Here is a 24,813-nt window from a genome sequence, read left to right as displayed (position 1 = left end):
CATGTAATCATGACCAGATGGCTTCAGTCATTATTCATGTATGTGTGACCATATGGCTTCAACCATTGTTTGTGTATTCATGACCAGATGGCTTCAACCATTGTTTGTGTACTCATGACCAGATGGCTTCAGTCATTGTTTGTGTACTCATGACCAGATGGCTTCAGTCATTGTTCATGTATTCGTGACCAGATGGCTTCAGTCATTGTTCATGTATTCATGACCAGATGGCTTCAGTCATTGTTCATGTATTCATGACCAGATGGCTTCAGTCATTGTTCATGTATGTGTGACCAGATGGCTTTAGTCATTGTTCATGTATGTGTGACCAGATGGCTTCAACCATTGTTCATGTATTCATAACCAGATGGCTTCAGTCATTGTTCATGTATTCATGACCAGATGGCTTCAGTCATTGTTCATGTATTCATGACCAGATGGCCATTGTTATTTTGTCGGAAACAGTAGGAGGGTCTTCAAGGCAGTACCGGTATGTTTGTCCTTCTGCCGGTTGAAATCAATTATCTGGTCAAATATAACAATTGAAGTAAAAAAAAAAAAAAAAAAAAAAAAAAAATTGTAAGAATATCGCTGTTAAAGCACTTTTTTATTGTAAAAGTGTCCATACATTGCAGAAAAAGATTCTCCGGTAAAAAGTGCTAAAGGTTACATTGGCAAGGGGAAAAACATCACTACGAAACATGACCCTGTGATCTGTGGACGTAGAAATGCTTCCAGGATAATGGATGTAAGTGGGCTTTCTTGTGTGCATTCTCCTGTGCAATGACCGATATACGGTAAATACATTTTTTCAACAACAAAACCTTATTACGAGCATTTATTAGCTCTGTTTTTCCCAAGAAGAAAGTCATGATTACCTTGTCAATAACTCAATAACCATTCAAGATATTCAAATGAAGCTTGGTACACATGTTGCCAGAGATGATACACACATGTACAGTAAGGTCCATAATTTAGGCTATAATATTTGTAATAATTTTTACTGAAAAAAAGCAACAGGATGCACAATGGCATTCCATTCTTGGCCATTTTGTTCAATACATGGTTATAAAAGTTTTGTTAAATTATCTTTTTATGCCCCCGAATGTGGGCATATTAAAATCGCACCGTCTGTCCGTCCGTCCGTCCGCCCATGTGTCCGGCTCAATAACTCGTGTCCGGTCTGTTACTTTCCCTTGTATGGACAGATTTTAAAATAACTTGCCACATGTGTTCCACATACCAAGACGATGTGTCGCGTGCAAGACCCATGTTCATACCTCTAAGGTCAAGGTCACACTTAGTTTTTATTCACAATGGAGCATAGGTTGTCGTGTCCGGGCTGTAACTTTCCCTTGTATTGACAGATTTTAAAATAACTTGCCACATGTGTTCCACATACCAAGACAATTTGTCGCGTGCAAGACCCGTGTTCCTACCTCTAAGGTCAAGGTCACACTTAGTGTTTATTTACAATGGACTGCTGCATATAAGGACATAGAGCATAGGTTGTCGTGTCCGGGCTGTAACTTTCCCTTGTATGGACAGATTTTAAAATAACTTGCCACATGTGTTCCACATACCAAGACGACGTGTCGCGTGCAAGACCCATGTTCATACCTCTAAGGTCAAGGTCACACTAAGTGTTTATTCACAATGGAGCATAGGTTGTCGTGTCGGGGCTGTAACTTTCCCTTGTATGGACAGATTTTAAAATAACTTGCCACATGTGTTCACATACCAAGACAATGTGTTGCGTGCAAGACCCATGTCCCTACCTCTAAGGTCAAGGTCACACTTAGTGTTTATTCACAATGGAGTGCTGCATATAAGGACATAGAGTATAGGTTGTCGTGTCCGGGCTGTAACTTTCCCTTGTATGGACAGATTTTAAAATAACTTGCTACATGTGTTCCACATACCAAGACGATGTGTCGCGTGAAAGACCCGTGTCCTTACCTCTAAGGTCAAGGTCACACTTAGGTGTTTATTCACAATGCTGCATATAAGCACATAGAGTATAGGTTGTCGTGTCCGGGCTGTAACTTTCCCTTGTATGGACAGATTTTAAAATAACTTGCTACATGTGTTCCACATACCAAGACGATGTGTCGCGTGAAAGACCCGTGTCCTTACCTCTAAGGTCAAGGTCACACTTAGGTGTTTATTCACAATGCTGCATATAAGCACATAGAGTATAGGTTGTCGTGTCCGGGCTGTAACTTTCCCTTGTATGGACAGATTTTAAAATAACTTGCCACATGTGTTCCACATACCAAGACGACGTGTCGCGTGCAAGACCCATGTTCATACCTCTAAGGTCAAGGTCACACTAAGTGTTTATTCACAATGGAGCATAGGTTGTCGTGTCGGGGCTGTAACTTTCCCTTGTATGGACAGATTTTAAAATAACTTGCCACATGTGTTCACATACCAAGACAATGTGTTGCGTGCAAGACCCATGTCCCTACCTCTAAGGTCAAGGTCACACTTAGTGTTTATTCACAATGGAGTGCTGCATATAAGGACATAGAGTATAGGTTGTCGTGTCCGGGCTGTAACTTTCCCTTGTATGGACAGATTTTAAAATAACTTGCTACATGTGTTCCACATACCAAGACGATGTGTCGCGTGAAAGACCCGTGTCCCTACCTCTAAGGTCAAGGTCACACTTAGGTGTTTATTCACAATGCTGCATATAAGCACATAGAGTATAGGTTGTCGTGTCCGGGCTGTAACTTTCCCTTGTATGGACAGATTTTAAAATAACTTGCCACATGTGTTCCACATACCAAGACGACGTGTCACATGCAAGACCCATGTCCCTTACTCTAAGGTCAAGGTCACACTTAGTGTTTATTCACAATGGAGTGCTGCATATAAGGACATAGAGTATAGGTTGTCAAATATGGGTGGTATTTTTATGTTCAGAGGCAATTTAAAATGACTTGCCATATGTATTTGACATGTAAAGGCAAGATCAACTTTTCATGTACTGACCTTGTTCATAGGTCAATGTCACATTTGGGGGCATACGTCACATACTGTGACAGCTCTTGTTTTATTTAAAGTGCTAGAAAATCTTTAGTTTTAAAGTTTGCTTGATGGCTGTGATAAGTGTAATGCGAGGGAGGAAACTGCTGCATGGAATTTGCCTTCAGTTAAAAATCATTTGTCATTGCAGTACCATCCATTCATCATTTATGTCTTGCCTGTGAAGCGTGGCAGGTACAGAAGAACATTTTCTGTCGTCATCTGCTTTGTTGGACCCCTAGTTTATAGTTGTACAAACTATGTTGTTTTTTGTTTCATCTTTAGCTATATAAGAAGGGTATAATAACTGCAAATTATGACCTTTATCTTTGCATTGCTCTTTACAATCATTCATTCATTCATAAAAACAATGTTTTGGAGATTTAAGATGTACCAAGTACATCAAATATAACTGAACCTTTTAGTTTTTCAAAGAAATAGTCAGGCACAGTGTAGTTTGTTGGTATAGGTGTTAGACTCTCGAGTGTAGGACAAAATCCCCCTTGACCAAATCCCTCCCACTAATTTTTGTATAGGTGGTCTTATTCCCCCCATCATTTTTACAAGGTGGACATAATCCCTTCCATCATGTTTACAAGGTGGACATAATCCCTTTCATCATTTTTACAAGGTGGACATAATCCCTTTTGTCACTTTTACAAGATGGACATAATCCCTTTCATCATTTTTACAAGATGGACATAATCCCTTTCATCATTTTTACAAGATGGACATAATCCCTTTCATCATTTTTACAAGTTGGACATAATCCCTTTCATCATTTTTACAAGGTGGACATAATCCCTTTCATCATTTTTACAAGATGGACATAATCTCTTTCATCATTTTTACTAGGTGGATAAAATCCCTTCCATCATTTTAACAAGGTGGACATAATCCCTTCCATCATTTTAACAAGGTGGACATAATCCCTTTCATCATTTTTACAAGTTGGACATAATCCCTTTCATCATTTTTACAAGATGGACATAATCCCTTTCATCATTTTTACAAGATGGACATAATCTCTTTCATCATTTTTACAAGTTGGACATAATCCCTTTCATCATTTTTACAAGTTGGACATAATCCCTTTCATCATTTTTACAAGATGGACATAATCCCTTTCATCATTTTTACAAGATGGACATAATCCCTTTCATCATTTTTACAAGATGGACATAATCCCTTTCATCATTTTTACAAGATGGACATAATCCCTTTCATCATTTTTACAAGATGGACATAATCCCTTTCATCATTTTTACAAGATGGACATAATCCCTTTCATCATTTTTACAAGTTGGACATAATCCCTTTCATCATTTTTACAAGGTGGACATAATCCCTTCCATCATTTTAACAAGGTGGACATAATCCCTTCCATCATTTTAACAAGGTGGACATAATCCCTTCCATCATTTTTACAAGTTGGACATAATCCCTTTCATCATTTTTACAAGATGGACATAATCCCTTTCATCATTTTTACAAGATGGACATAATCCCTTTCATCATTTTTACAAGGTGGACATGATCCCTTTTGTCATTTTTACAAGATGGACATGATCCCTTTCATCATTTTTTCAAGGTGGACATAATCCCTTTCATCATTTTTACAAGGTGGACATAATCTCTTTCATCATTTTTACAAGGTGGACATAATCTCTTTCATCATTTTTACAAGGTGGACATAATCCCTTTCATCATTTTTACAAGGTGGACATAATCCCTTTCATCATTTTTACAAGGCAGACATAATCCCCATCATCAATTTTACAAAACACCCCTCAATATTTCCATTTTTATTTTAGAACACATGTTTAATTTATGCAGAAAACAATGGATTAACAGTCATTACATGTACATATATTAATTATCTTACATACAAAAAAGTTATTATTAACAGTTATTTTTCACTGTTTTTCAATTGATTGTCTAATTTATGGTAACACTTAAAGTTTTTAATTACTATTCATTGCTTGCAGTGTTATTTGAAAAGACAAATAGTTCAAAATAATCCCAAATATTCTCTAAAAGCCATGCAGTAGATAATAAAACCAAAATAAACTTAGGAGGTGTTTTGTCTGCCTAGAAAAAAAATGATGGGAGGGATTTTGTCCGCCTTGTTAAAATGATGGGAGGGATTATGTCCGCCTTAAAAAATTGATGGGGGATTATGTCAACCTATTAAAATATGAGCGGGAGCAATTTTGTCGGCCTCCCAAGCCTCACACGTTATGAGTTAGGGTTAGTTCACTGTCTTGCGATCCTAGTAAGCGTTTGTAATTATCAAACTGTTGTTTGTTGATCCTGATAACAGCTAAAACTAAAGTTTAAGACAGTACATACCAGAAGGCTGTTAAAAGAAATGTACATGTAAGAACAGCACCCTTTTATAACTTAGACTCATTATTGATTTATCTGTCTTTTACCAGTTTCCGCCAGATTTTGTGAGCGGCGATGGTGAAGGTATGGACATGATGCTACCAAACCATGTCTACAATGCTCTCAAACGTCACAGCGTCAAGGAGAACCATCGAAACCACAAACTCCATGACAAAAAGGAGCACTCAACAACTGTAAGCCAGCAGCTAATAGATACTTATTTTTTAGTGGAGTGTATTTAAGGAAAAGATATTGAGATGAAGTCCCTGAAGAAAAATATTATTTTACAGTACATACTTCTGTTCATCTTGGAAAGCTTAGAAATAGTAAATATGAATAAGCCAAGTCAGATAAAATATTATATTGTCATCTTTTTTCAGTCATTCAGTCAGTCAGTAACTCATTTGACAAGAAAATGTAATGAGCTTTATTTCTCTAAAAGGCAAATCTAGAGATCTAGTTACATCTGCTCGTACGTTTATACATGTAGGTAATCATGCCCATGTGTTTCTTGCAGGAGCACGCCATGGATCCACGCACTCGTCTCTTACTGTATAGACTTGTCAACAATGGAATACTGGAGTCGATCAGTGGCAGTATCAGCACGGGAAAGGAGTCTGTTGTGTTCCATGCTTATGGTGGACAGTTAGTGAAGATTGTTACTATTTGCTATATCGAATATGAATCAGAATATTTAGATAAAACTAATAGAAAGTTGCGGTTTGTATAGATGCTAATTATTTGATTCAATGTAAGTACATTTGATGAAATTTATTGTGATCTTACACTGAAGCAAACAATTTTTCTTTCTACTTTAGTTTTTCTTTTTAGTTTTTCAAGAAAGCATGCCAAATTATAAGGGTACAAAACATCATTTTGGAGATGTCGTTGCTTAAATTGAGTTCCAGCCCTGAACTTGATAGCCATTGGTTTGGACTAAAATTCCAAACCATTTAAATAACAAATTGATATTTTCACTGTTCGAAACAGTTAAAACTTTAGTTCAAACAAGTTTAATGGTGTGGTTCATATACTAGGTAACAGTTTGTAGTTTTTTTAAAACAATTTATTATAGAATTGATAGTTTATAAGTAATTATATTTATAAAGGAAATATAAATGGGTAATAAAAATTGCTCAATGTAACATTTTTGGTCCAATAAAGGATAAAGGATCAGTCTCTTCCAACGGAGGTGGCCATTAAGGTGTTCAAGACGACGCTCAATGAGTTTAAGAACCGTGAGCGATACGTGCACGGGGATCACCGCTTCGCAAAGGATGATTACAAGAAACAGAATCCCCGAAAAATCATCAAAATGTGGGCAATGAAGGAGTGTGCCAATCTCTCCAGGTGAGGGAAATGTGTGGGCAATGAAGGAGTGTGCCAATCTCTCCAGGTGAGAGAAATGTGTGGGCAATGAAGGAGTGTGCCAATCTCTCCAGGTGAGGGAAATGTGTGGGCAATGAAGGAGTGTGCCAATCTCTCCAGGTGAGGGAAATGTGTGGGCAATGAAGGAGTGTGCCAATCTCTCCAGGTTAGAGAAATGTGTGGGCAATGAAGGAGTGTGCCAATCTCTCCAGGTGAGAGAAATGATCACATAGGCAAGGTTTCTCTGTACACTATGTCATAAACACAGTCCCTTATGAGCAATCTGCACAAACAAATCTATTTCAAACAGAAAATAATATTTTCTGGCTTTTTTCTGTGATTTATGTAAGATGGTCATAAAAATCTACAATTGAACAGCCAAATGTAGATACAAGTATTCAGGATTGGATATTCTTGCATACCATACATGTGTTTCCGGTCATGTGACCAGTGCTGGAAAAACCATGTATGATGAATCACGCGCAACAACGCGCCACTTCTCATTTGTATTGTATGGTAAATATGAAAAGTATATTATGTCACTTCAATAAAACGCATTTATGCAAGACTTTTAATCAAAATTAAAAATAAATAATTGTAAAAACGTGATTTTTAGAAGAACTATTAGATGTATATAGTGATTTAAAATTACTGCGCTCTATGACGTCAGTTCACAACATCGCACATAATTTTTGGTGAAATTAACAAAAGTACGTTTTCTATCTCAATTTTCCCATAAATTGATACCTTGAAATATCCAAGAAAAAATATCAATCATGTACGGTATATCAGTTACGGATAGAAAAATTTGACATGATGGCATGCGCGTACGCCGGTAGCTAGGCTTGCCAAGTTACAAGCTACGCAGCATACCCGAGGGTGATATGATAAATGCTTATAGTGTTGAAATCGTCCAAGTTTAAAGCTAGTGTCAAAGCTAGTATAGTGCATAAACACTTTTTAGGTACAGCTTTATTTTAACATGTGTCATTGATTTATTATGTTGTCTACATGATGTTTATAAGGCATAATTATCTAACGGTATTTTTATCGTCTGCTTAATGGCAGAGGGGATATAGAAATGTTGGGCTCATGTGGGTGCATCCAGGAAGTTTTGTATGGGGAAAAACTCCAGAAGTTTTTGAGGTATTTAACTTAATGTACAAATAAACCATATTAAGGAAAAGCCGAATGCACAAGAACCATAACCCTGGCTGTGATATTTTAAAACTAAATTTTGGTCCAGAGCATTATTTCAACAGGCTTTGAGGTTTTGACATCAAACTTCACATTCAGAAAGATGGTATTGACGTGAAGTGCACAGGACCCATTAATCTGGATATTTTTTCATACCCATTTTACATTGCTGCATATAGCAATGCATTTATTAATGGAAATAATTGATTTATTGGTTATTGCACTAGCAACTAGAACAAAACCAATGAATCCATTCTGTATTGTTTAAGTTTTAACTGTTTGTTCATTTCCTGTCCCCTGACAAAATGCAAAACAGATGCTGTAACTCATTCAGCGGGTGATGAAGCCGTCTGTGACAGCTCGTTTTGTAGGTTTTAGAATCCTGTAACTTTCAGGTACAAATATTATTTTCTCTTTACTTATCTTACTAACATGTCCATTTTAGAATGAGGAAGTTTTCCATTCCGTGTCCTGAAGTACAAGTCCTGAAGAAACATGTCCTTGTGATGTCATTTATTGGAAGTGAGCAGAGACCTGCGCCGAAACTCAAGGATGCAAAACTTTCTACGGAAAACTGGGAAGACGCTTATCAGCAAGTTGTACAGGTGGGTGGGGTAATACGGCATGGGAGGGATTGGGGTCGGGAGACATGCTCTGGGTGATATTCAGTGATTCTCCAGAACCTACTAGTGTATATGTATATCATGGATTGCATATGTATGTCCCCTCAAGGACATATCCCATCTACTTCTAAGAAGGAGAGTAAATCCAATATTGAAAACTGGAAAGTCATTGGAGAATACTTAGTTTAAACATACTATGAATTGTTTATCATAAAGGTACTACTGTGATATCATTAATGTTCGTGGAGCATTAATGTTCGTGGTTTTCGTGGGTTGGGTGATCCACGAATTTAAGATCCCACGAAGTATAGACCCTTTATTCTCTTTTTCAGTTGCCTTGTTATGTACATACTCTAGTATATTATTTACAGAGGTCACAGTATACAGTATAAAAACCGAACTTACTGTATATCTTACGCTAAACGGTTTTATATCATATCTGCCTTTAACAAATAATTAACCAAATCTTTTCATTGTGTTTTTATAACCAAATGACGACCACATGCTGTAGCGTGTGCTGTTCATGAAAATCTCCGGGTTTACAAGATGTGCGTGTTGAGTGTCTGATTTTTTTTTTTCTTTAATGAAATATTAAACGGTTACATTGATTGTTTGAACTCAAATATACGCACCTTCTAGGTGTTTTCACAGTTTGCCAAATTCTTAATTGATATTCAATGACTTCGCCTTTCTTTGTCTTTGATCAGTGTCAATCTTCTTTTATGACCCTAATTTCCAATTAAATCGATAATTGCCATGGGTATATGCTCTAATTGGCATGTTGTACCATTAAAGCGAGTGTCATAAACGTGTGATGTAGAAGACGGAAATTACGTACGCAACGTGTGGAGATTATGCAGACGATTTAGGACGATCGCAGTTTCTGATTTTTTTTTCAAAAATGAAAAACCACGAATTTAAGTACCCACGAAAATGTAAATTTTCAGAAAACCACGAAATTTCATGCAAACGAATATAAATGATAAATGAATTAGAATGCTGAAATAAAAATACACAGAAAAGATTAATAAATAAGATAACAAACCAATTTGGGGGTTCAAATGATTTATAGAATATTGATTTTCCTTGGGAGAAGGGGGGATTTTATTTTCACTTTTGGGAAGAAGTATATGTTTAAGCGTTGGGAATGGGGCCATACTTCGCCCCAAAGTTTTCAGAAGAAAACAACTGTTCTACAATGCTTACAAATAACTGCATAAACTCATTGCAGTAGATATTTTATGATGCCATCAATGTTTTAACTGTCTACTTTTCTCATGTTTTACATAAATTCATTATAATGACTTTTAAATAATAGATAGTACCACATAATATTTCAATAAGATTATAGCCAAATAGGACCAAGTTTTCCATTCATAACTAGATAAGCATTTGAGCTGAAGGATCATCAAGCTGAATTATGCCTAAGGCTGTTAATTTACACTTATTCTAATGAAGTGTCATTGATTGACCTCCACCCAGCAGTTACTTCCCTTTATGGTACAGTAATCATTCTGTCACACATGTCACGTGTTTGTGATAAAAAATTCCTGACCGCGTTAAAAATCTTTTTTGAAAAACTATTATTTATTTGTTTAATGTTCGATTTTTAAAGTTATAGACATAAAAAGAAGGTCATGTGATAAGACAAAATGAACAAACAATAATATTGCTGAAATCCAGCCATTCTTCATACATGGTGGCAGAGATCTTTTCTGCTTGTACAGGAACATATCACTTTGTCTGAGTTGGAGTTTTTTTATATGTGTTGTTTCACTGCAGAGAATTTAATTGTTCATTACAATTGCCATTGCAGTGTTTACGGAAGCTGTATCGTGATTGCGGACTAGTGCATGCTGACCTCAGTGAGTACAACATGCTGTGGTGGCAGGACCAGGTGTGGATCATTGACGTGAGCCAGTCCGTGGACATCACACACCCATCTGCCCTGGAGTTTCTGTATAGGGACTGCACTAATGTCTCCTCAGTGAGTACACTGTACATGTATGTGTGTAGATAAATAGCTGCAGGTTTGATGAAGTCAAATATAAAACTTTTCTGAAAATTACTTAAACATATGAAGATGATAAGTTAAGACATTAAGAGATTAATTTTATGAATATAATAAGAGAAAAGATCAGCACATTTTTAAAATATATCTTGAAAAGTCTGCAGGCAGCAGGATTGGAACCCAAGTAGTCTGGTTCTTTTGTCGTGGACTGATACTTTTTGAGGGTTTAATGTAAAAAATATATGTATAATTGCAGCTAATTTTGACATGAAAATTGTCAACATTTGAAAGTTTATTGTTCTTTTGAATGTATTAAAACCTTCAAGAGGCCTAAATCAACCAGTTATTTTTATCTTTATTTGTCAACATCAGCAAATACAATGACAAAAATCATAGAGTAAGGGGCTTTAATAACTGACGAAATTTTGAGAATGATTTCAACGTTTTTTGGGGTCAAGGTGGGCAAAAGCCTGTGTTAGTGCACTACAGTCTTCAAAACTCAACTTTTCAGATTACATGCATGTGGTATTGTAAGGACCGAATGTTTTCATCAGAAATGAAGCTAAGAATCAATAATGATGTGGAATTTTAAATGTAAGTGTTCATGTATCTTTGATTACCTTTGAACACCATAGTTATATTATCTCTGTTTTATTTCCAACAGTTTTTCATGAAGTGTGGCGTCCACAAGGTGCTGTCAGCAGAGAGAATGTTTAACAAGGTCACCAAGCTGGACATTCATGGTCAGGGATCAGACTTTGTCTCACAGGTAACATAATATATTGAATATATCTGAGATGTATCTTTATATGATTGCCTTGTTACCTACCCAATACTTTTATACTTTTGTGTAGAAAAATAAAATTTACCAAAATAATTTTATAACAACTTTTTGGTCATTAAAGCTGAGTGCACTATCCTACAACAGCTCTTTCTGAAGAGTTGCTTTTAATTGGCGAAAAGAACAACATTATTTCATCTTTTCTAGCTATAATTTAAGTGTTTAGATTGTTACTTTCTACAAAATATTGGAATTCCCCATTATTGTCAAAGTCACATATTTTTCCAAATGAGAAAGACCTTGGGCACCATTCCCAATGAGAAAGGCCACGGCCCCATTCCCAATGAGAAAAGCCACGGCCCCACTCCCAATGAGAAAGGCCTCGGCCCCATTCCCAATGAGAAAGGCCACGGCCCCACTCCCAATTAGAAAGGCCACAGCCCCATTCCCAATGAGAAAGGCCACAGCCCCACTCACCCCATTCCCAATGAGAAAGGCCACGGCCCCACTCGCCCCATTCCCAATGAGAAAGGCCACGGCCCCATTCCCAATGAGAAAGGCCACGGCCCCATTCCCAATGAGAAAGGCCATGGCCCCACTCCCAGTGAGAAAGGCCACGGCCCCATTCCCAATTAGAAAGGCCACGGCCCCATTCCCAATGAGAAAGGCCACGGCCCCACTCGCCCAATTCCCAATGAGAAAGGCCACGGCCCCATTCCCAGTGAGAAAGGCCACGGCCCCACTCCCAGTGAGAAAGGCCACGGCCCCACTCCCAGTGAGAAAGGCCACGGCCCCACTCCCAGTGAGAAAGGCCACGGCCCCACTCCCAGTGAGAAAGGCCACGGCCCCACTCCCAGTGAGAAAGGCCACGGCCCCACTCCCAGTGAGAAGGCCACGGCCCCACTCCCAGTGAGAAAGGCCACGGCCCCTCTCCCAGTGAGAAAGGCCACGGCCCCACTCCCAGTGAGAAAGGCCACGGCCCCACTCCCAGTGAGAAAGGCCACGGCCCCACTCCCAGTGAGAAAGGCCACGGCCCCACTCCCAGTGAGAAAGGCCACGGCCCCACTCCCAGTGAGAAAGGCCACGGCCCCACTCCCAGTGAGAAAGGCCACGGCCCCACTCCCAGTGAGAAAGGCCACGGCCCCACTCCCAATGAGAAAGGCCACGGCCCCACTCCCAATGAGAAAGGCCACGGCCCCACTCCCAATGAGAAAGGCCTCGGCCCCACTCCCAATGAGAAAGGCCTCGGCCCCACTACCAATGAGAAAGGCCACGGCCCCACTCCCAATGAGAAAGGCCTCGGCCCCACTCCCAATGAGAAAGGCCACGGCCCCACTCCCAATGAGAAAGGCCACGGCCCCATTCCCAAAATGAAGAACAAACACTTTCATTTGGCTTGTAACACATTAATGTAACATGTTTATATAGATATTTGATATTCCAGGTGCAAAGATATGGGAAAGAGAAGAGTGAAGAGCTTCTAGCTCATCAGGCCAGCGATAAAAACTACCCCTTTGACTTCTTCTTTGAGCAATCCATTCAGGACAGATCAGACTTCAATATTCTTCACATTTCCGACAGTGAGAGTAATGAAGAGGAAGATTTCGATGAAAATAATGACAAATTGGAACTTGGTGTAAATGATACAAGTAAATCAAGTGATAACGTTTGTATTGAAAGAAGTAATGATTTGACTGAAAGTGTACAAGAAGGTGTACATAAGAAAGAGGACACAGAGTAAACTAGTTAAAGATTTGTGCAGGATATGTCTACTTATTGTTTTACAATATCGCATGTTACAGAACTTCATCACAGGACAGAGTGTACAACTGATTATTGAACATGTTTTATGTCTAATAGTATATATGTCAATATAAACAATGAAAACAAAATGTTGGTTTATTGTCAAAATAACACTTCATAGTAGTGATGAAACGATTATCGAGTACATTGATGAATCGTCGCTGACAATGCTATGTCTGCGACAGTCGATAGTGGTTGTCCAAAAACGATGTCGCTAATGTAACTTCCGGTAACTACGTATTTTTTTATGCGGTAAAAGTAGAGTGCGGTGAATGTAAATACTTTTGCTTAAAAACTGACAAACTCTCCCAAAATTACAAATTGTTTTTAATTTAATTGTTTATATATTTCATAAAACCTCAATAATCTATCGCTATGGTGTAGTGGGTCCGGTCTTACCTGCAAATATCGGGGATCCCAGCTCGATGCATTCTGTTTTTGAAACCTTTTTTGTATCGTTTGTTATTAACAAATTTACTTTTTTGTGAAAGTTTTATGAAATTAGGATATTTTAATAAAATCTTCGATATTACCGGTTATTGGATGATGAGCTGGTTAACAAATAATTAATATGCTTTTACATGGATAAAATGTTAGGATAAAATGCTAAGATAACTGACTTGATGCGGTAAGCATCATTTTGCAATTGATGTGCAATAATTAAGTTCACATATGTGTTTTGTTGTTATGTTTTGCATCATGTTATTAAAGACAGAAAAAGGTTATACTTACTGTTGCATGAAGCATGATTATAGCATCACACCTGCTGATTCCAGGTTAAACCATTTAAATGATCATGGTTATACTATAAAGAATGTATTCCTAAATTATATTATAACTTATAAGCTTTCGATTATTGTCCGATAGTAAATCGAAATACTTGGTCCGATTCGATTTGATTAACGATAGCAAATGGAGTCTGATTTTCAAACACTACTTCATAGTATGTTCAAAACTTAAATACATTTTGTGGAGGTCAACATGTTCACGCCCTCAGAAATGTATGTATATTTTATACATAAAATAGACTGTGATGATGTTGTTTGGTGATGGAAAGTTGACTTCATACAGACATCAGGTAAAATGTTAAAGGTACAAATGTTAGTTGGTTTATCTGTATATTATGTGATGATGTTTGCATCAAGTCTTTATACTGTTACTTCCTGCATGAATGAGAGTTGGTACATCCCCACATATCCAGTGGCCAATGTATCTTGTTTATTTCATTCCTATATTAATAATTCAATATAATTAAAACATAATGTAGAATTTTTAGCTCGACTATTCGAAGAATAAGGAGAGCTATACTACTCGCCCTGGCGTCGGCGTTGGCTCCACCTTGGTTAAGGTTTTGCATATAAGCACCTTTAAGTCATTATCTCAGTAAAAACATCAATTATTGCATTGAAACTTTGGATATGTATTCCCAACTATCTTACATACTAAATTAATGAAGTTAGATAACAATTATTTGAATATAATGCAAATTATAGGCCTTTATTATTCGACTTAGAAATTCTGGTTAAGGTTTTGCGTGTAAGCACACATAGGTTAATTTCTCAGCAACTACTTGAGGTATTGCATTGATACTTGATACAATGGTACTCAACCATCCAACCTACTAAATTAACCAAGTTAGATAACTTTAGTTTCCATTTAATGCAAATAATTGCCCTTTATTATTCGACTAAGAAATTCTGGTTAAGGTTTTGCGTGTAAGCACACATAGGTTAATATCTCAACAACTACTTGAGGTGTTGCATTGAGACTTGATACAATGGTAGTCAACCATCCAACCTACTTAATTAAACAAGTTAGATAACTCTAGTTTGCATTTAATGCAAAATAATTGCCCTTTATTATTCTGGTTAAGGTTTTGCATGTAACCACATTTAAGTCAATATCTCAGCAAATATATTATGTATTGCATTGAAACATTAGATATGTATTCCCAGATAACACTTTTTTGAATATAATGCAAATAATGGGCCTTTATTATTTGACTTAGAAATTCTGGTTAAGGTTTTGCATGTAAGCACACATAGGTTAATATCTCAGCAATTACTTGATGGATTGCATTGAGACTTTATACAATGGTACTCAACCATCTACTTAAATATCCAAGTAAGATAACTCCAGTTTGCATTAAATTAAAGTAATGGCCCCTTTTTTATTTGACAAAGAAATTCTGGTTAAGGTTTATGCATGTAACCACTTTTAAGTCAATACCTCAGCGAATACATCATGTATTGCATTGAAACTTTACACACAGGCTCCCATCTTTTTAACCTTCTTATTTAATCAAGTAAAATAACTCTATCTTTTATAATATATAATTTTTGCCCCTTTATTATGCGACTTAGAAATTCTGGTTAAGTTCTTGCATGTTAGCACACATAGGATAATATCTCAGCAACTATTTCATGTATTGCATTGAGACTTTATACAATGGTATTCAACCACCCAACTTAATTGAATAACCATGTTAGATAACTGTATTTTGCAAATAATGGCCCTTTATTATTAAACTTAGAAATTCTCGTTAATATTTTGCATGGAACCACATTTATGTTAATATCTCAATACACCATGTATTGCATTGACATCTAATCTAACAGTGATGCATGCATGTTTCGCCAAAACTTTTCAATCCTTACATTCAAAAGCGGCGGAATAGTCGAGCGCGCTTGTCTCTGTGACATCTCTTGTTAAAAAACGTGTTAAAACCAACCAACATTCACCTTTTTTCTTTATCATTGTATTGCAATATTGCGTCAACACATGAATTCTGATACTGTGTGGACACAGTGTGTAATATTGACATTCTGTATAGTACAAATAATTAATTAATTGATAATGAAAATTCTAACATGTTTTAATAAAGATCAAATGTGTGTGTTTTGTTTTCTTACATAGAAAATGTCCAACTATTTTCTTTAAAATGGCATACTGTATATGTAGCCATTGCTACAAAGCTAAATAACTTTACACCATATTCAAATGTCTGCATTTAATCTTTCATGAAAGAAAAAAACAAACTTGAATGGCAACAATCATCAACTCAATTTATAGAGGAGAATTGTTTGGTTCACTGAAAGATCGCAATATATTTCATCGAGTGAGCACCAACAGCTATATTTTACGTAGTGGCACATGTGTGTTGATGAGGTGAAATATATTGCATTTCAGAAATATCGTCCCAGTCCTGTGCCTGCGCAGCCCTTTGAATTGGATGTGAGAGTGGGTTAGAAACGGAAAAAATATTACATTTTGACTGTTTGAAATGGTGAATGTCAATTTGTTTACCGATAAATCTCTTTAATCCACAAGAAAGCATGTACTAAAATTATTTGTCGGAACCATGTTAATTGTTTTTTGGGTTTTTTTATGTACGGATGTCTTTCTGGTTGTCTCAAAACTTTGTCCAAGCTAGTAGTTCTCTTAAACTACTGGTTCAACAGTAATGCAACCACTGATGCAACTTGAGTGAAGCCTGGTTATGTATAATGTTTTTATTAAGCAATTGTTAAGGGAGCTGTGGTCCTTGGGTGAGGATGTGTCTGTTATCTTGCATTGCCTTGCATTTGCCCTTCCCTTTCTACGTCAGGTTTCCCTCCACATATTTATCACAGTGAAACCATTTTGTTGAACTCAAGAAAAAAATGATTGGCCTTATCATGAAACATAGAACTTTAACAGGTACATTCGATATAAGCCTGATTATTATGTAGTTGTTATTTCATGAAGATTTGACAAAATAAAGGGATACATGGCACTCCACATAAAATATATTAAATTCACAAATGGTATTAGTTGTATAGATTAATTAAGTGAATGGCATTTTCATAAATTCAAACAGATAAATGGGTTATAGTTTTTAAGCAGGAGTCTATATTATGGGGAGACTTTGTCCCAGTCACTCAGGATAGGATGGAGGCGCCTTGGTTTTGCTGGAAAACTGGCTCTTCTTTTAAAGTAAAATGGTATTGATATAGATTTGGGGCAATGATTTATTAAATTACCACCTTGTATAAAATCTTGAATGGACTGTCACTTGCTCAAATGCCAGAAAGGAAGTGTTTACATGATGTAAATTTGTATTGAACAGTCAAACGCAGGCATAAGATGGTAGATTGAGATTTAAAAAATCTGCTTAAAACATTTTCATGCATAAAAAAATATAAACAAACTTCAGTAACCGATATAAATAAGGAACACATGATGTAACTCTTTTGGATATAATGCTACTGAAGATATTTGCCTTTTGTTTACAGGTTATCTTGGCTACTTTACTACATTTCAATATTGATCTTCTTCATATGAGAGGAGATAGAAGTCTAGGCTGATAAGTTCATCTTGATTGCATACCAGGTCAAAACACAGATTGAAACTGAAATCAGGTTCATGACTTTGCAGGTTTCTTCTTCATGTGAATGGAGCATGTGACTTCTGATTACCACCATTGTAAAACCAATCAAAGTCCAAGTTGTTTAACAAAATTGGTTTATCAGACGATTAGTTTCAGATCAGATATAGAACACTGATTGTTTGACCTGTTTTGTTAACAGTAATTGTCCACAATTTGGTAAACATAATGGCCAACCAAGATGCACCAATTATCAAGGAGCAAATCACTCAAATATTAAGTTTTTTTATTGCACTCAATAGCATGTGTATCAAAAATATATATATTGATGACAATATAAAAATCTCAATTAAATAAAGGAATTATGATATAAAGGTAAAGCTTTAAAACACAGTTTACCAGTTTACAGCCATGGAGCGCACTACAGGTACCTATCACAATTATAATCATGAAATACCCATTTTGTCTGAAAACTTTTACATATCTTAATGGTTAGATGGGCAAAAAACATTGAAATTAACATTTGGTTGAAGCAATCAAGTTATTTTTATCAAGTAACAATCTCTGACAATGATATTTTCCTTCAAAAACTTGCATAGCTTTGTTAAACAATGGCACCAAAGTGGAATAACAGGCACCAGAATGGAATGTCCATGTGTCACCCTAGTGTTCTAGGCCAGTTTCATCATTCCAGCGACGATGTTGGACTCGATACCGCACTCATCTTGACCGCGCAAGATCTTGAAGAATCCCTGATCACCCCAGTCCTCGTTCCAGGAGTTAGCAACAAGCCAATATGGGGTGCTATCCTCTACGCCCCAGCCCAGAATCTTGATGGCATGGCCTCCAAGGGCACCCCCAGTCTTATGCTGATATACACCTGGGAAAAAGGGAATAGCAATGTCGGGTTAATTTCAAACTTATGATATCAATAAGCAGCCAACCCTGGGCGTAACCAGGAATAATCCAGTTCTCTAATACACCTTTCCTCTGGTCTGGTGATCCCACTTAATTCTGTTATCATTTTAAACGGTGTTGCTTGCCATTTACTAAAATGTTAAATTACCAATAGACCACTCTCACCCCGGTGGGGATCGAACCTACAACCTCTTCCAAGGTTGAGAAGCAGATCCCTATACCACTAGACCACTCTCATCCCGGTGGGGGTCGAATCCAAAAGTTCTTGGGTGAAAGCCTGACCACTAGATCACTCTCACCCTGGTGAGGGTCGAACCCACAAACTCTTGGGTGAGAGGCAGACACCTATACCATTAGACCACTCTCTGGTGGGGGTCCAACTGACAACCTGTTTGGTGAGAGGCAGTCACCTTTACCACTAGACCACTATCACCCGGGTGTTGATCTAACCCACAACCTCTTGGGTGAGAGGCAGAGACCTATACCACTAGACCACTCTCAACGTTTATTATGATGCACTGATAATGTTTGGGTGACTGAACTGTTCAGCTAAATTGTGACAAAAGCTTAAGAATAAGCTGGTATTAATCATGCATATATCTGTTGCTTTATGGGTGATAACTGAACATCCAATTGGAGAGGCCATGAAAGAGCCTCCTTTCATCTGTAACTCTCACTTCTTCTTTTTTTGATAAGAAATAAAAGAGTGTTTGATAAATTATTATTCAAATAACCTAAATATATGCATACCCATTCCATGTGACATGTTTCATACAGGTGGTTACGAAACTGATGAATAATTAAGATCCCTACCTGACTTGTAGGTTGGGAAATCAGCATACACAGTGAACGCAGCCTCTACAGGACCGTTGGTCATGATTTCTGTTTGAATCTTCTCAACACCCTCCACAGCATAGGCAGACGTGGCTGAAATTACAAAAAGAAGTAAAAGACAATTCAAAGAATCCTTGTTTGTTTGTTCTGGAATGGAAGAAAAATGGACAAATAAAAAGATTGAAAATGAAAATGTCTATTTTGAACAATAAAAGGGCAATAACCCAAGAGTTGTTAAGCTTGTGTGAGAAAATATGTCCATTAACATTTTAGCCATGCTTGGTTAAAGATCAGATGAAAAAAGGTGAAGTTTGAGAGCAAACAAAATTGCTGGTCGCCATCCTACCACTCATCATTGTTGGTTGATCTCATAATACATCCTGTTTTTTAAACAGTCATGAGAAATAGTGGGATAAGCTTAATTATAGGCTTCTGAATGTTGGCAAAATCAGCCCCAACAGTACATACCATAGTGCTTGTCCTTCTCAAATGTGTTGTTATATCCCGCCTCACAGGTTTTTTTACAGCGGGGCGTGGGGCCATCTCCCTTGCATGGGGCAAGTTTGCCAACGACGTGGTGATCGCATGCCTTAATCTCGTATGGCTGGCAACCCTGGTGGAAACAAATGAAGAAAATTAATTTTCCATCATGAAAATTAAAATACATAAAATCCTGAGTTCCCACTATATTCTACATGTAAACACATGTGCTGTATGGTATTAAAGAACAATTAAACAGTAGTCATCTTTTCAAAACAAATTACATTGACCTTGGTGACAGACCTGTTTGCTGTTGTACTGTCCACCAGTTACAAGACCATCATGTTTCAAATAGTTCCAGGCACCCTCCAGGAATCCTCCATTACATCTACATATAAATATATAAACCTTTACTAGTATTGAACGTAACAAGATTTTTTTTATTACTTATATCTTTTTATTTTTTAATAGCTTTTCAACTTTGTTGGGGAAACAAACAAAAAAATTGTCTGTTTTTTTTTTTCATTCCAATAAATTTTATATCTGGGTCAGCAATACTAAAAGTTTTCTTCAAAAGCAACACTACATGTAAGATCTTTAATGCAGAGTACAGAGCCATTACCAAATGGCAGAAGTAGTGGAGTTCTTCATTAGACATGTAAACATATCAATGCAGCAGGATCTATGACAATGTTTGGATGTATATCGAGTACAGATCCATTTTCCGATTCGTTTTTTAATCTATACCAATTTATTTCAGCTTGATTATGAAGCCAGCTGACAGCTGATATGAATCACTCTGTTTCAAGGGTAGAAACCAGTATAGTGTCCTTTTTAAAAGGCTATGTGAAAGTACACATCTTGGGTGAGAGACAGACACCTATTCCACTCTCACCTCTAATACTGATTCTTTTTGAGTGAATGAATGCCAACAGTTTAACAATAATTTTACATGACAACTGGGAACAGACCCATTTCCGCAAGTGTGGCAACAGCTGGTTAGGTCCTCAGCAGAGATGTGGAAGTTCATCTTTCCTCCGGACTGCACGCAAATTCTATCCGTGGCAGCCTCGACACACCCAAAAGCCTGGTGAAAATGTGACACATATAACACACACCAAATGTATTCCAGACCTCTCCTTACAAGTTTTTGCGAATGAAATTGCCCCAAAACACACAAAAGAAGATACAGTGTTTTTGCCATACAATAATCTTTAAGTATTAAAGATTATCAAACTTCCTTCACTTACCCAGCATGATCCACAGGCACCCTGGTCTCGAACCTCCTTCAAGGATGGGCAGTTCGGCCACTGGGTACGGGCATCGAATGAGTCTGGGACGCTTGTGACCTCGATATCCTTAACAGGGAGCCGCTGATCTTCCGGGGCAGAAAAAGTTCCACAAAGGTCCTTAACGTAGTTCATTCTGCCAACTGCTGGAACATTCTTGAAGTTCTCTGTCGTAGCCTAGTGAAAAAAGATGTCATTGCTGAACGGGAATTCTATAATTTCTATTTCAGGAATTTGAGTCCCTTCTGCATCATTTCCATCTTTTCATTACCTAAACCAGTGATTTGGTAGTGATTCTGAGAATTATAATTTCAATTGACAGTATCTAAGAAAAATAATTGACAGCAAATATTTCATTAAAGATTCAAGCTGGATATTAAGTAAATGGACATCATTCTTTACTCAAATCTATGACTTACATATTTGTTAAAAACTGTCTTTGCAAATTATTGTGCCATGATTATGCCACCTCCCTGACACATTAATTGTCAAAGCTCAAGCTGATTATTGGTTATTGTTATTTTAAACATGTACCTTCCATGTGACATCAGACCTTGAGTTATGGTAGTTAACAAATGCCTCCGTGAAGTAATGATCATGGAAGTCAAACTTCAGACAGCAAGCTGTCCCAACTGTCAGCAGGAGAATAAACGCCTTCATTGCTGAAAAAAAAGTTTAGCTAGAGCAAAGAATAAAATTTTAGTACATAAATTCATAACCTGTTTATTTTAAGGTTGCATTCAAATCAATGTAATCTTTGTATTTTGATTACATAATCGAAAATTAAAAAAATGCTTGACCGATTACTTTTGTCAGATCATCAATTATGATTTAAGATTGATTTTAAATCTCTAGTTTTCAAAATGCTCGATTCATGGTCTTGCTAGTGTTAACTATTCTTGGTCAATTTTTGAGATATTGTCCTGAAATTTTCAGTATTGTTTCCTGAACTGTCATTAAATTCAATATCCCAAAATTTGCCCAAATTTACGATATAAACATGTACTATACCGTACAGTACTGAGTGATTATGCCAAACTTCAGGGTAGCTTACAAAAAAAACTTTGCCTAAACGTATACTACAGTATAATAAGCCAATCCAAGTGCTTGGGTGTTCTCTCGTCTGTAAACAATAGATATTTCATTTTACTGACATATATAAACACTTCCTGGTCAACATGTTGACGATATAAGCATATAGTATACATATACGTGTATATTGCTGATGTCAGTGCCGAATATAAATCTAGCCTTTCTAGGTCTAGGAAATACTCAAATAGTAATAAATTTATCAGATCATCAAATATTTACCAAAGTTGTTTATATCCTTTGTCTGTACGGTAGAACGAACTTTTCAACAGAAAACGATGGTATCTACCTTTATATAAAGCCTGCTCGCCCGTAGATAAGTACAAAAGTTAAACTCATGTGATCATCCAGGTCACATGAAAATCACATGACCGTGTACAGATAACATTCCGTTCAATATGTGACAGCTAAATAGGTTACATAATACTATTTTATCAGGCAAACTTCAAATCGATTAAAACGAATGAAATCGATCAAATCGAGTGTGGAAACAATCATATCTGAAACCACGTAAACATATTAATGTTACAAGTAATGTTGCAAAGGTTACAAGTTCTAGTAATATCAAATGTACTATTACCACTAGCAATGATCATGTTCATACATGTATGTCAAGTTGTTTGTCTGATGTTACTACAAATGAGAATTTTGTGAATTGTTTAGATAATTCTGTTTATCCATTACATATTAATTCTAGTCATGTAAATTCATTATGTGTTCAAACTGTGCAAGATAGTCAAACTGTAATTAATACTCCCAGTTTTCATAAATCTGTTGATTAGTCTGTAGATTTTACAAATAATGGTGTTGCTAAAACACTTGATGCAGCTGCCTCAAACTTTAGTATTGATGATAATTGTATCACTTTTACTAATAATGTCGACCATACTTCATATTGTTTGTCTGTTGATACCAGAGTTGTGAAACTAGCCTTTATAAATGTTTGTGGACTTATGTCCAAAATTGATTACCCTGAGTTTGTTGATCTTATTAACAAGTATGATGTCATTGGTTTAGCAGAAACAAAATTAGATAGTTATGATGTTCCTGTCTTGCATGGTTATGTTTTTAAAAGTATATGTAGAGAAAAGTTTATAAGAAAATATGGAGGTGTAGGAATTTTTATTAAGAAGGATTTGGCTGATCAAATTAAAATTCTTGATTGTAGCAATGAAAATTGCCTCTGGTTTAAATTCATTTCCAGTAATGTAATTGTTGGTACAGTTTATATATATACTACCTGAAGGTTCAAAGTACAGTTCTATCGATATTTTTGATAAATTAGAACGCGATATTGTCGATATTTACTCAGAATTTGATAATGCATACTTTGCTATAATGGGCGATTTAAATGCTCATACTAAAAAACTAATAGATTTTGTGGAAATTGATCCTTATATTGCATCTCAAAACTTAGATGTTACTACTAGGAATATGTTCTCCATTGCCAATTTATTGGATCTAGGATTTTCAGTTGAAAGGTGTTCACGTGATACTCATGCTCCAAATAACTATGGTTATCGTTTGATAGATCTATGTAAGTCTGCTAACATATACATAGCTAATGGAAGATTAGGCAAAGATATTGATATTGGTCAGTGTACATGTATAAGCAGTACTCTTATAGATTATGTTTTGTTATCGCCGGAATTATTTCCCAGAACTGTACATTTTGAGGTGCAGGAACATGGTCCATTGTTTTCTGATGTTCACTCTTGTGTAGAATTTAGTATTAGTATTAATATGTCATTAAATTTAAGTTCTGACCATGTTAAAAATGTTGTTGATTCCACTGATGATGTTGTAAAAAGACCAATATGGGATAATAATGCAAAAAATCAATTTGTAAGTCACATTGATGAGTTAAAGATCACTGCTTTGGCAGATGAAATAGATAGCTTATAAGCAGTATACTGTTGATGTTGTTAATCATTTGACAAATAGTGTTTCTAATATTTATGCCCCCTTTTGAAAAAAGTGGGGTATATTGTTTTGCACATGTCGGTCGGTCTGTCTGTCTGTCTGTCTGTCTGTCTGTCGGTCGGTCGGAATACCAAATGGTTTCCGATCAATAACTTGAGAGCGCTTTGACCTAGGGACCTCATACTTGTTTAACTAATGCTGCTGATAAATCTCAATTGTTGTTAGAAAAGAAAATTGTTAATAAAACACCTGTTCGTAAACACTTTAAGAAAGAATGGTATGATAATGATTGTAAAGTTGCTAGAGCTAATTATATTAAAAGTAAAAATAAGTACAGATTTAATAGAACAAATGAAAATTTTGCTTCCTTAGCTAACAATAGTAAGTCTTATAAGAAATTAATGAATAAGAAAATTAATACTTTCAAAGGGAATGTAAATAAAAAGTTAAAAAGTCTTCGTAATTCTGATCCCAAAGCTTTTTGGGGATTATTAAATAAATATTGCGATGAAAAGAAGAAAACCTTGTCTAGCATTTCTAAAGATGTATTTTATGAACACTTTGTCAAGTTAAATCAAACTTCGTCAACCAACGATGCAGATATGTATTCAGAAATTGATTTTGATTCTATCTCGAGCAATAATGAGGAATTAAATATGGTATTTAGTATTGATGAAATTAGAAAAGCGGTACACAGCTTGAAAAACAAT

General features: G+C 36.4%; 2 protein-coding genes across 6 annotated transcripts in view; one reads left to right on the top strand and one right to left on the bottom strand.

The window, feature by feature from the left end:
* The window catches only part of LOC128205542 (serine/threonine-protein kinase RIO3-like), a 30,697-nt gene extending 14,599 nt beyond the window's left edge, over positions 1–16,098 (top strand). For both annotated transcript variants that reach the window (XM_052907274.1, XM_052907275.1), the window contains exons 5-12: positions 636–748; positions 5,472–5,615; positions 5,939–6,066; positions 6,586–6,771; positions 8,432–8,591; positions 10,426–10,596; positions 11,285–11,389; positions 12,846–16,098. In XM_052907274.1, coding sequence (XP_052763234.1) covers positions 636–748; positions 5,472–5,615; positions 5,939–6,066; positions 6,586–6,771; positions 8,432–8,591; positions 10,426–10,596; positions 11,285–11,389; positions 12,846–13,142 — 1,304 coding nt within the window. In that variant the 3' untranslated portion in view covers positions 13,143–16,098. The remainder of the gene's footprint in view (positions 1–635; positions 749–5,471; positions 5,616–5,938; positions 6,067–6,585; positions 6,772–8,431; positions 8,592–10,425; positions 10,597–11,284; positions 11,390–12,845) is intronic.
* Positions 16,099–17,839: 1,741 nt separating this feature from the next.
* Positions 17,840–22,574, bottom strand: LOC128206494 (cathepsin B-like). Of its 4 annotated transcripts, none has more exons than XM_052909004.1 (9): positions 22,403–22,552; positions 22,103–22,214; positions 21,626–21,753; positions 21,053–21,268; positions 20,774–20,889; positions 20,106–20,190; positions 19,791–19,935; positions 19,302–19,415; positions 17,840–18,450 (listed from the first exon to the last, which is right to left on the bottom strand). In XM_052909004.1, the coding sequence occupies exons 3-9, from the start codon at positions 21,749–21,751 to the stop codon at positions 18,242–18,244; spliced, it is 1,011 nt and encodes a 336-aa protein (XP_052764964.1). In that variant the 5' UTR covers positions 21,752–21,753; positions 22,103–22,214; positions 22,403–22,552; the 3' UTR covers positions 17,840–18,241. The 4 variants fall into 4 exon arrangements, with proteins under 4 accessions (XP_052764964.1, XP_052764963.1, XP_052764965.1 ...); XM_052909003.1 differs by having other exon boundaries at positions 22,146–22,214; positions 22,403–22,551; XM_052909005.1 differs by lacking the exon at positions 22,103–22,214 and having other exon boundaries at positions 22,470–22,574.
* Between the last annotated feature and the right edge of the window lie 2,239 nt (positions 22,575–24,813).

The sequence above is a fragment of the Mya arenaria genome, chromosome 10 (genome assembly GCF_026914265.1).
Source record: "Mya arenaria isolate MELC-2E11 chromosome 10, ASM2691426v1".
In the NCBI taxonomy this organism is placed as follows: Eukaryota; Metazoa; Mollusca; class Bivalvia; order Myida; family Myidae; genus Mya; species Mya arenaria.
Note: the sequence above shows the minus strand (reverse complement) of the source record. Positions and strands in the feature narration are given on the sequence as shown.